General features: G+C 48.8%; 1 protein-coding gene, 1 long non-coding RNA gene and 1 pseudogene across 3 annotated transcripts in view; all 3 read right to left on the bottom strand.

Moving 5' to 3' along the window:
- The window catches only part of LOC143933790 (uncharacterized), a 283,408-nt gene that overhangs the window by 144,997 nt on the left and 125,394 nt on the right, over positions 1-13,017 (bottom strand). The window lies entirely within an intron of this gene.
- Positions 1-13,017, bottom strand: part of HINFP (histone H4 transcription factor) — a 79,053-nt gene that overhangs the window by 60,563 nt on the left and 5,473 nt on the right. For both annotated transcript variants that reach the window (XR_013263149.1, XM_077456818.1), the window contains exon 2: positions 92-318. Coding sequence is in view for 1 of the 2 variants with exons in the window: in XM_077456818.1 (XP_077312944.1) it covers positions 92-318 (227 nt within the window). In the remaining variant the exon portion in view is untranslated. The remainder of the gene's footprint in view (positions 1-91; positions 319-13,017) is intronic.
- Positions 11,268-11,375, bottom strand: LOC143934682 (U2 spliceosomal RNA; annotated as a pseudogene).

Raw genomic sequence — 13,017 nt, 5'->3', positions numbered from 1 at the left:
TATCCATCATGAAACTTAGCAGGTACAGTACATATAAAAAAAAAAAAAAAAAAAAAAAAAAAGGGAGAATGTTAGGACTCCTCCTTCTCACCTCACATTGCTCCCACATACATACAAAGCTGTCTTGGAGTTCTGGAATCATGTTTCGGCTCTGAGTATCTAGCTGGCATGGACTGAGATCTGGCTGATTCTGTAGTGCCTGGAGTCCCATTTGCTTCAGCTTGGTGTGGTAACAGTGGAAATAAACATGACGGGCCAGCTCTGCTGGGCTATCCAAAGAAAAAAATCCACAGCCTTGCCATGAACAACAAAACTCATCTGGGGAAAAAAAAAAAAAAGTTATGTTTGATAAACCAAATTGGATTTTGTTCAGTATTAAAATTGTTTGTTAACCCAAAACAAAACAGATCCTGTTCCCTTAAAGCATTTTATACAGTACAGTGCTTGTGCTGTGTCATTTGGCCCTCTGTATACCCTAAAAAACCTGGATGATCCTGCCTGGCTGTAACCTCCCTTTTGCGAGCTGTTCACGATAATCATGGCTGCCGAGCCCTGACACCATGGTCAGTTTGCGTCATTCCGTCATTGCAGCCTGCTCTCTGCAGCTCTCCCATGTCTGTGTCTCTTCTGTCCTCTTCCCTCCTCCCTTCCCTGCTTCTACTGCCCTCCCCCGCTCCTGCTGCTCTCATATCTTCTAATAAATTGTCTTATCCCCTCTGTACCATTATAACATATCCCTGTGCCATGTAAAAAAAAATAAAAAATAAAAAAAAAAAATAATAAAAATGCACCGATCTGTACTTGTATAAACACGGATCCCAGGGCTCAGCTGATTGTCGGCACACTCTCTCTCCTCTCTCTCCCTCCTCACCGTCCACTGCAGCTGTGAGCCGGAGAGAGAAGAGAGGAGAGGAATCAGCTCAAGGTCCAAAGCAGAGCTTATATCGGTACAGATCGGCTGATTTTTTTACATTACACAGGGACACATATTATAATGGTACAGCGGGGATGAGACAATTTACTAAAAGTGTGTTAACAACCACTTTAAGTGATAAGACCTCATCATATGGGCATGCTTTAGGTGTACACTCGTATGAGGGATGTGTTTTGCCTGTGCCCCCAACATACATGAATAGGAAGCCTAATGCCCCGTACACACGAGAGGACTTATGTCCGACAGACTTCCAAAGGAGTTCTGCCGGAGTTCCGACGGAGTTCTGACAGACTTTTCGGCCGAACGGACTTGGCCACACACGATCACACTAAACTCCGACGGATTCGAACGTGATGACGTACGACCCGACTCGAATAAGGAAGTTCATAGCCAGTAGCCAATAGCTGCCCTAGCGTCGGTTTTAGTCCGTCGGAGTAGCACACACACGAGCGAATTTTTCGAAGGGGACCGGGTCCGGCGGAGTTCCGTCGGGAAAATTTGAAGCATGCTTCATTTCTAAAGTCCGTCAGACTTTAGCGAAGCTAAAGTCCGTTGCAGCCCACACACGATCGGATAGTCTGACGGACTCAGTCCGTCGGAGTTTGGATGTCGAAAAGTCCGCTCGTGTGTACGGGGCATAAATGGTAACTTGTAGACAGTTGACCACAATTGAAGGAAAAAAAAAAAAAAGATATAGAGATTATATATATATATATATATATATATATATATATATATATATATATATATATATATATATATATATATATATATATATATATATATATATAAAAAGAAAATAATAAATATAAAATGTGCAGTGTGACAGAATGCAGATGAAAGTAGATGTGCATTGAACTATGCCATAACCCTTTTTTGAAAAGCCACATTAATGTATTTTAAGAAACATATCGGGGTTTTATTTGAGACACCATTGCAATGACAACCCTGATTGGCTTTATTTTTTATTATAGGCTGAAAAATATGAACAAAATAAAATAATATGGAACAAAACGTTTTGCAGATTTATTTTTGTTTTTAATACTGCAATTAAATTAGGCAATTACAGTGTTATACAGGTAAAGGCTGCAGTGGCATCTACAGTCTCAAGTCTTACTTTGTCAATAAAGGCTCCAGCTTCAATGAAATCACTATAATGTTGCTGACATAGAAGTCTCATTGTCAGGAACCTCTCTGTTTGGTTTCCAATTGATAGGGAGGACCAGAGCGGTCAGTGACAGTCAAATCTGATGTGTGTCCAACTTGTGGCTGCTGCTTCACTCCAGAAAACTGTTTGATTTCTGCACCCCCTGATAGTGATGCAAGCTCTGAACTTGCACCACTAAACTAAGAGTCGGGGCCAAAGCATTGAAGATCACACTCACTCTGCAACAACCTCCATTCATAAAATGTCTTGTATTGTTTTCAAAATATATAAGGCACTGTACAGGTGACTCTCTGCAATCGCTGTGCCTTGACGGAGTTTCACCACCAGAACGTCAACATTTACATTGCTGTCAGTGGTGCATGAACCTTACAGTTTTTAGGAATGAAGCAGCAACAAGTCAGACCAATATCATTACTTTTATTGTTACCTAGCTAATACCCCAATATTGTTTTTGCCCAGAGTCCAGCTTTAAAGGTAAACAATGCAATAACTGAAAGTATGTGCTCACTGAACATACACTACACTTTAAAGTCGTTGTAAACCTCAGACATAAAATATGAACAAAGCATATCCCTATATAGTGTGTACTTGTCTCTATCCAGAGCACCAAGTGTCATTTCTGTCTGAAGCTTTGTTCCTCTGCTATCAGCATTAATCACTTCTGACAAGTTTTTTTCTGACACCAAGAGAAAAATGGTGACGGGAGGGAGCTCAAGCACGCAGCCTGTGATTGTCAGCCTCAGTTCCTGTGTGAAGGGGGTTGTGTCCCTTCCTTTCAATGAGTTTTCACCTTTCCCCACGGAGTGTAACTTCAGCTTCCTGAAAGCTCAGACAAGCCGTGTAAATTCTGTACTTTGAAAGGCTGTAGAGACTGCAGATAACCAGGTACGACTTACATAGAATAATTTGTTTCAGATCTGAGGCCAGTCACTTCACTGGGTATATGTAAGGGTTTACAACCAAAACAGTCAGCCGACTATAAACAGGCAGACGTAAAGCAGATTTAAACCCAAAACCAAAAATGTAACATACTGCAGCTTACCAAACATTAGATGTGGTGGCCGCATTAGCTTTCCTTCTTTAGGCTTTCTTCCCCTGTTTTCACCTGGTGATCTGGCCAGTAACACACCTCCTTTATTAGACTACCCCGAACCTCAGGATAAAGGGAGCACAGCAGCATTGTCATTCTGGGGGGTCTTAAATGTATTAGATTAATAAAACACTAAGGCCGCGTACACACGAGAGGATTGTCCGTCCAACTTAGTCCGCTGAAACGTGTTTCAGCGGACAGTCAGCTCGTGTGTGGGCTTCAGCGGACTTTTTCAGCGGACAGTCTGGCGGACTAAGTCTTTCGGAATTTCCGTAATATTGTCTGTCCAACTTTGGTTTCAGCGGACAGTCCGCTCGTGAGTAGGCTAGTTCGACGGACTAAGTATGGCGCATGCTCAGAAAGGATTTACACGGCGAAAGGTTGCATTGCTGTGTATTGGACATCCTATTTCTAGTCCCGTCGTACGTGCTGTACACGTCATCGTGCACGCTTTCGGTGGACTGTCTGTTCATCGTGTGTGGTCAAGTTCGTTCATTCGAAAGTAGGACGGACTGTCTGTCGGATTGTCTGACGGACTTAGTTGGACGGACAATCCTCTCGTGTGTACGCGGCCTAACAAATTGAAGCCAAGCTCCAGCACACAATTTATAATCAGTTATAGTTTTTTTTATGGGGGGGGGGGGGTAAAAGGTATGAGCTAACCCTTAGCCGTGGTAAAAAGTTTGCCTCATCCCTGTATATAGAGATACATCTGGAAAAGAGCTTTTTGAAAAACAACAGAAGTACTGGCTGAATCAGATGAAAATAGAAGAAAGCCTAATAAGAAAAAATGAATGCAGCCATCCCATCCAAGAATTGGTAAGCTGCAATATAACAAATGTTTGCTTTTGGATTTAATACCGCTTAAAGCGGAGTTCCACTTGTTTTTTTAGTTTATTAAAAGTTAACATCTACAAAAAGTGTAGCTACTGACTTTTAATAAACAGCCACTTACTTGTCCCACGGTCCAGCGATGTGGGCGCCTGGAGCCTTGCCCCTCTCCCCTCCTCTCTGCAGCACTGTCATAGCAACTGTGGGCACATGGCTGTGACAGCTTACGGCAGCACAGCTGAGCGCACACTGCTCATGCTCGAGTTGCGCTGCACTCTGCTGTTAGCCAAGCAATCTTCTGGCAGGGAGGGGGCGCTTAGGACGAGTTGCCTAGGCGTCCGAGAAGAGGAAGGAGGAAGTAGGACAGGAAGACCCACTAAAACTTCTGACATGAAAGGGGGCGAGGAGTGTTTAAGGCTGGGTTCACACCGCTGCGGCAGCGAGAACCGGATGTGATTCGCACCGCACTGCAGTGCAAATCACATCCGATCTCTGTGCGATGCGAGTTCAGCCATACAGATAGTATGGCTGAATTCGCATCGCACCCGCCGCAAACTCGCACGGGACCCTTTTTTTGGTCCGCAGCAGAATCGGATCGCATGGGTGTTCACACCATGCGATCCGATTCCTGTCCGAGTTTGCAGATCGCACTGCGATATGCGAACTGATCTGGGGGTGTCATTAACATTTCACTGACACTCCCAGCAGTTCGCATAGGGCAGTGTGAACTGCCGGCGGGAGGCATGCGATGCGGGGAAACGCAGCGGATTCGCGGCGTTCTCGCATCGCTCCGGTGTGAACCCAGCCTTAAGCAGAAGTCCCAGCCATTGCCAATAAAAACCTCATGCGTTTTAATTCTTACCATCACAGTAAAAAAAAAAAAACAATAGTTTCCAAATTCAACATTTTAAAAGCTTTATTATTTGTACAAAAAAATAAAAATAAAGACTTGTGCCCCAGCCCTCACTGACTTTCTTTGACTTTCAGTGAGAAGTCACCAGGCACCCTAGTGAATCCCCCACACGGGAGCAAAAACAACAAACACCTAAAGCCTCATGCACACGAGACGCAGTTAAACGCGCGTTCAGATGCAGTTGGACAGTTTTTTCAACTGCACCTGAACTCATTCAATGTTATCCTATGTGTCCATGCACACAGTCTCGTTTTTTTCCGTTTATATGCAGTTGCGTTTAATCTCGTTTTTCCAGAAGCAAAAAAATGCGTTCAGAAACAAAAATTTCTGCGTTTCAGACGCAAAACGCGGCAAAACGCGGTAAAACGCGGCAAAACGCCGCTACAGCGTTTAGCCGCGTTTGCGTTTATATGCGTTTTTAAAGGTGACCTTTTTTTTTACATTAAAAATCTCAAAAATGATTGCAAATGATGAAAAACCATTAGAAAAATATTTTAAACAATTGCAATTGCAAGTGGACAATCCACAACTTGTGGCAAGTGACGTGGCAAGTGGACAATCCACAACTTGTGGCAAGTGACATGGCAGGTGGCAAGTGATGTGGCAAGTGGACAATCCACAACTTGTGGCAAGTGACGTGGCAGGTGAAGTGGCAAGTGACGTGGAAAGTGGACAATAGACAACTTGTGGCAGGTGACGTGGCAAGTGACCTGGCAGGTGACGCGGCAAGTGACTTGGCAGGTGACGTGGCAAGTGGAAAATCAACAACTTGTGGCAGGTGACTGGCATGTGACGTGGCAAGTGGACAATAGACAACTTGTGGCAGGTGACGTGGCAAGTGACCTGGCAGGTGACGCGGCAAGTGACTTGGCAGGTGACGTGGCAAGTGGAAAATCAACAACTTGTGGCAGGTGACTGGCATGTGACGTGGCAAGTGGACAATCCATAACTTGTGGCAGGTGACGTGGCAAGTGACGTGGCAAGTGGACAATCCACTTGTGGCAGGGGACGTGGCAAGTGACGTGGCAAGTGGACAATCCACTTGTGGAAGGTGATGTGGCAAGTGACGTGGCGAGTGGACAATCCACAACTTGTGTCAGGTGACGTGGCAAGTGGACAATCCACAACTTGTGGCAGGTGATGGGGCAAGTGATGTGGCAAGTGGACAATCCACTTGTGGCAGGGGATGTGGCAAGTGACGTGGCGAGTGGACAATCCACAACTTGTGTCAGGTGACGTGGCAAGTGGACAATCCACAACTTGTGGCAGGTGATGTGGCAAGTGATGTGGCAAGTGGACAATCCACTTGTGGCAGGTGACGTGGCAGGGGACGTGGCAAGGGACGTGGCAAGTGGACAATCCACAACTTGTGGCAGGTGATGTGGCTGGTGACGTGGCAAGTGGACAATCCACATCTTGTGGCAGGTGACGTGGCAGGTGACGTGGAAAGTGGTGTGGCAAGTGGACAATCCACAACTTGTGGCAGGTGATGTGGCTGGTGACGTGGTAAGTGGACAATCCACAACTTGTGGCAGATGGCATGGCAGGTGACGTGGAAAGTGGACAATCCACATCTTGTGGCAAGTGACGTGGCAAGTGACGTGGCAAGTGGACAATCCACAACTTGTGGCAGGTGATGTGGCAAGTGATGTGGCAGGTGATGTGACAAGTGGACAATCCACATCTTGTGGCAAGTGACGTGGCAGCTGACGTGGCAAGTGACGTGGCAGGTGACGTGGCAAGTGACGTGGCAAGTGGACAATCCACATCTCGTGGCAAGTGACGTGGCAGGTGATGTGGCAAGTGACGTGGCAAGTGGACAATCCACAACTTGTGGCAGGTGATGTGGCAAGTGACGTGGCAGCTGACGTGGCAAGTGGACAATCCAAAACTTGTGGCAGGTGACGTGGCAAGTGACGTGGCAGGTGACGTGGCAAGTGATGTGGCAAGTGGACAATCCACAGCTTGTGGCAAGTGACGTGGCAAGTGGACAATCCACAACTTGTGGCAGGTGACGTGGCAGGTGACGTGGCAGGTGAAGTGGCAAGTGACGCGGCAAGTAGACAATCCACAACTTGTGGCAGGTGATGTGGCAAGTGACGTGGCAGGTGATGTGGCAAGTCACGTGGCAAGTGGACAATCCACAACTTGTGGCAGGTGATGTGGCTGGTGACGTGTCAAGTGGACAATCCACAGCTTGTGGCAGGTGGCATGGCAGATGACGTGGAAAGTGGACAATCCACATCTCGTGGCAAGTGACGTGGCAGCTGACGTGGCAAGTGACGTGGCAAGTGGACAATCCAAAACTTGTGGCAGGTGACGTGGCAGGTGACGTGGCAAGTGACGTGGCAGGTGACGTGGCAAGTGATGTGGCAAGTGGACAATCCACAGCTTGTGGCAAGTGACGTGGCAAGTGGACAATCCACAACTTGTGGCAGGTGACGTGGCAGGTGACGTGGCAAGTGAACAATCCACAACTTGTGGCAGGTGACGTGGCAAGTGACGTGGCAGGTGATGTGGCAGGTGATGTGGCAAGTGACGCGGCAAGTAGACAATCCACAACTTGTGGCAGGTGACGTGGCAGGTGACGTGGCAAGTGAACAATCCACAACTTGTGGCAGGTGACGTGGCAAGTGACGTGGCAGGTGATGTGGCAAGTGACGCGGCAAGTAGACAATCCACAACTTGTGGCAGGTGATGTGACTGGTGACATGGCAAGTGGACAATCCACAGCTTGTGGCAGGTGGCATGGCAGATGACGTGGAAAGTGGACAATCCACATCTCGTGGCAAGTGACGTGGCAGGTGATGTGGCAAGTGACGTGGCAAGTGGACAATCCACAATTTGTGGCAGGTGACGTGGCAGGTGATGTGGCAAGTGGACAATCCACAACTTGTGGCAGGTGATGTGGCAAGTGATGTGGCAGGTGATGTGACAAGTGGACAATCCACATCTTGTGGCAAGTGACGTGGCAGCTGACGTGGCAAGTGACGTGGTAGGTGACGTGGCAAGTGACATGGCAAGTGGACAATCCACATCTCGTGGCAAGTGACGTGGCAAGTGGACAATCCACAACTTGTGGCAGGTGACGTGGCAAGTGAACAATCCACAACTTGTGGCAGGTGACGTGGCAAGTGACGTGGCAGGTGAAGTGGCAAGTGACGCGGCAAGTAGACAATCCACAACTTGTGGCAGGTGATGTGGCAAGTGACGTGGCAGGTGATGTGGCAAGTCACGTGGCAAGTGGACAATCCACAACTTGTGGCAGGTGATGTGGCTGGTGACGTGTCAAGTGGACAATCCACAGCTTGTGGCAGGTGGCATGGCAGATGACGTGGAAAGTGGACAATCCACATCTCGTGGCAAGTGACGTGGCAGCTGACGTGGCAAGTGGACAATCCAAAACTTGTGGCAGGTGACGTGGCAAGTGATGTGGCAGGTGACGTGGCAAGTGATGTGGCAAGTGGACAATCCACAGCTTGTGGCAAGTGACGTGGCAAGTGGACAATCCACAGCTTGTGGCAGGTGGCATGGCAGATGACGTGGAAAGTGGACAATCCACATCTCGTGGCAAGTGACGTGGCAGGTGATGTGGCAAGTGACGTGGCAAGTGACGTGGCAAGTGGACAATCCACAATTTGTGGCAGGTGACGTGGCAGGTGATGTGGCAAGTGGACAATCCCCAACTTGTGGCAAGTGGACAATCCACAACTTGTGGCAGGTGCCGTGGCAAGTGACACGGCAAATGTAAGTGTACAACTGCTCTCTATGCTGCTGCTGCTCACTCTGATCAAAATAGCAGAAATAGTTAAAAAAAATGCTTTGAGAGCTTGGGGAGGGTCTACATGATGTTATCTTTATAAACGCGTCTAAACGCAAACGCGTCTAAACGCGTCTAAACGCGACATGCAAACGCGGCAAAACGCGCGTTTCTAAACGCGCGTTTCAGCTTTTTTTTAACAGAGGTTTCATCTGCGTCTCGTGTGCATGAGGCCTAAGAGGGGTCCCAAGCCCTCTACACTCTATCCAAAAAGTAAATAAACTTTTTTATTTTACTTGAAAAAAAAAATTTATCTAAAAAAATAATTGCAGTGCAAATGCCTCAGCAATTAGGCAAAAGTTCTGAATAATGCCTGTAATGTTTGTAAGATGTGTGAAATGTCAGTCTCTACATGTTGCCTTTTGCAGGGCAAATGTACCATTCCGTAACATACAAACCTAGCAGAAAAATAGTCCTAAGAATATTCAACCGGAAGAGTTAGAACATTCGACCAATGGAGAAAATAGAACATTTGACAAAAAGAAGAAATACAAGGAAGGCCTGTGAACTGTAATCTAGGGGTGCATTTATAAAAAAGCAATGACAGATCTATTTGTGAAATTGCATGTACATTCATGTGGTGGGAATGTGGGCAAAAACTAATATTACTGGGATATTTAGGGGAATCGAGTGGTTCAGGAAAATACTACATTATGACCACTAGATGGAGCTGAAGATCACAGTAAATAAGTGTAATGAATCAGCTACTGCAGAATGAACTAATAAACAAAATTAAAGTGGTTGTAAACCCTTACAGGCCACTTTAACCTACAGGTAAGCCTAGATTAAGGCTTACCTGTAGGTGCTTGAAATATCTCCTAGACCTACACGGTCTAGGAGATATTTGCAAATCGCTGTACGGCGATTTCTTCTGCACATGCGTCAGGGTTAGAAAGGAGACGCTGTGCCTTTCTATCTCAGGTCATGCTGTGACTGGTGGCTCCTGTTCGCATGCACGGGAGTGAGGTCACGTGACTCGGCCAGTCACAGAGCCGGAATTCGTGGGCCCGGAAGAGGGGTGAAGAATGGACACTCGATTCTACCGAGGAAGACGGGGACATCACTGGCTTCCCCTGCAGGTAAGTGTCACATAATGGGCTACAATGTGATGCATAGTAGCCCATTATGTATTACCTTTGCAGGGAAACAAAGAGGAAGTAAAACCCATCAGGGTTTACTTCGGCTTCAATACAATGTTGCAAAGATGAAACTCAATTGGTTTAACAGGTTTACCAGACTCAGACCTTGTTCACCTTGACTGCTGCTTTAAAATCATGTGACTTCATCTGATAATCGCACAATTTCAAAAGACGCATGTCAGTACGAATTCGGGTACAACTTAGAAGACATATCTGCAGCTTCACGCACAGATGTCTATGCAAGTCCACCATAAATTGCCAAAAGTCCACCATAAATTAATGTGGCACGGCAAAGTCAGCATTGCACCAATTTGATTAGTGCGATTGCTGTTAATTGGATGCGACTTGTTATACCATTTGACCTGTTAAATCACACGCCAAGTCGCTCCAACGTGAACAAGGGCTCAAAACCCTTTGCTGATCACCTAAAACAAATATAGTTCTCTCTCTTTAACACTGTATCAGTTCTGCATAGCAGTTACCCTCTTTTACACACAAACAAAGAAGGCGGCCCTTGACCCTGATCCCCCAGGGCGTTAGGATACAGACGGGGACTGAGGGACTCACTATGGTCCATCAAGCGGAAACCAAACAGACTCTATTCTTTGGAAGGTCTGCCAAAATACATTCACCCAAGTACTAGATGGGGCTCCCCCAAAAGGTAGACCCCAGGAGAGGGCGAACCAAGCCAAAAGGCCATGTCCACCCCCTCCAAATCGTTCAGGGCAGGCCTGAGGACCTACACTCTACCAGTCAAAACGTGTACACAACAACAAAAAAGTGACAAACAGGGCACTATATAAAGTGGGGGAAGGAAGTGGAGAGAAGAAGTGAAAGTGACCATTGTGCAATACAATGGCCGGCCCTTCGGCCAGGAATAAAAAATTTGTCTGGTCCCAGCCAAAAGGCAGGTGTGAAAAAAGTGTGTGGTAGTGCAGTGACCTTGGTGCCGCAACACAAAGTGACCCTCACTCACAGGGAAGTTACGGCACCCCTGGACTGCCACTCCAGGGGCACATGCACCACGTGCTTCTTTCGGGCCCAACCTTCAGGCAGATAGTGAGCACTTCTGGTTTTCTTGGGGAGAACCGCATCCAGTTTCAGCTCCCACTCTTACTAGCCTTCCGGGCCCTCCCATCATACCAGAGGATTTGCATGGCAACACCCGTACCCGTCTAAAGGTCAGGGTGACAGCTCCATCACCGGACGCTGACAGGGAAAGAGACCACACCAATCCTAGCCAAAAGGCCGGGAAAACCAGCGTAGCACCCATCCTCACCAGGGGCACCCTTCTGGCTCGACCGAGTACCAGCCTTCAAACCTGGAAGCACTTAGGTTCAGTCCCTGCCAACTGGCTAGGTACCATTACACCAGAGGATTTGCATAGCCACCTCCCCATATAGGAGTAGCACAGCGCCTCCTCTGGCAACTGATAAGAACAGATACTACACTTGATCTTAGCCAAAAGACGAGAAGCAATAGCAGTTACCCCTCTGGCAACCAATTCATTACACCACGGCTCGACAAACCCCAGGCGCCAGGTCGCCAATGCAACCAGAAATCGCAACCTGGCGCCTAAGCTGCAACCAGCCCACTCACTATCGATGCCCCAGACATGCAGTGCATTAACACTGACTGTCGTCCTCCTCCCTCCTCCACACTCAGCAGCGCCGCGCTAAGTGTGTGAAACTGACAAGCAACGTAGAGAGGAGGATCTGTCAGATTTCAGCCTGATGTCGGGGTGGGCGGGACCCGGCCGCTATCAAACACCAGCCAATGGGATCTGGTAGTGGCCCGCCCCTTTTCTTAAGCAGCCCAATCGTTGGTTGGTGTTTGATAGCTGCTGAGTCCCACCCACCCGACCGGCCCCGCCCACCCCAGCCGGATCCCCCCCACCCCAGCCGGATCCCGCCCACCCCAACATCAGGCTGAAATCTGACATATCCGCCTCTCTGTTACTTGTCAGTTTCACACCCTGGCCGGGTCCCGCCCATTCCGACATTAAGCTCAATTCTGACACCTCCTTAAATTTCAGTAACAGAGTGCTCCGTGTGAAACCTGTCGGTGCCACCTGCCAGCGCCAACCAGTGCCATCTGCCAGTGTCACCGCCAGTGTCAGTGCCACCTGCTTGTGCCACCTCCAATCAATACCACCTGCAACCACCAACCAGTGCCACCTGCCCCCGCCAATCAGTGCCACCGCCAACCAGTGCCACCTGCCAGCCGCAACCAGTGCCACCGCCAATTAGTGCCACCTATCAGTGTCCCCTGCTTGTGCCACCTCCAATCAATACCACCTGCAACCACCAACCAGTGCCACCTGCCACCGCCAATCAGTGCCACCGCCAACCAGTGCCACCTGCCAGCGCCAACCAGTGCAACCGCCAATCAGTGCCACCTGCCAGTGTCAGTGCCACCACCAGAGCCACCTGCTAGTGCCAACCAGTGCCACCGCCAATCAATACCACCTGCAACCAACCAGTGCCACCTGCCACCACCAACCAGTGCCACCGCCAATCAGTGCCACCTACCAGTGCCACCTGCCAGTGACAATCAGTGCCACCTGCCAGTGCCGTCAGTGCCGAGTGTCACCGCCAATTAGTGCCACCTGCCAGTGTCATCTGCCACCGCCAATCAGTGCCACCTGCCACCGCCAATCAAGGCCACCACCAATCAGTGCCACCTGCAAGTGCCACCACCAATCAGTGCAACCTGCCAGCGGCAACCAGTGCCATCTGCCAGTGCCAACCAGTACCACCTGCCAGTGCCACCTGCCACCACAAATCAGTGCCACCTGCTAGTGCCAACCAGTGCCACCGCCAATCAATATCACCTGCAACCACCAACCAGTGGCACCAGCCACCACCCAGTGCCACCGTCAATCAGTGCCACCTGCCAGTGACATCTGCCACCGCCAATCAGTGCCGCCTGCCAATGCCATCTGCCACCGCCAACCAGTGCCACCACCAACCAGTGCCACCTGCCAGCGCCAGCCACTGCCAATCAGTGCCACCTGCCACTGCCAATCAGTGCCACCGCCAATCAGTGCAAACTAGTGCCACCACCAACCAGTGCCACCGCCAATCAGTGCCATCTGCCAGTAACAACTAGTGCCATCACCA

This window comes from Lithobates pipiens, unplaced genomic scaffold (genome assembly GCF_037356315.1).
Source record: "Lithobates pipiens isolate NorthernLeopardFrog02 unplaced genomic scaffold, aLitPip1_a1.2 Scaffold_27, whole genome shotgun sequence".
Classification (NCBI taxonomy): domain Eukaryota; kingdom Metazoa; phylum Chordata; class Amphibia; order Anura; family Ranidae; genus Lithobates; species Lithobates pipiens.
This window is presented reverse-complemented; position numbering and strand designations above follow the sequence as displayed.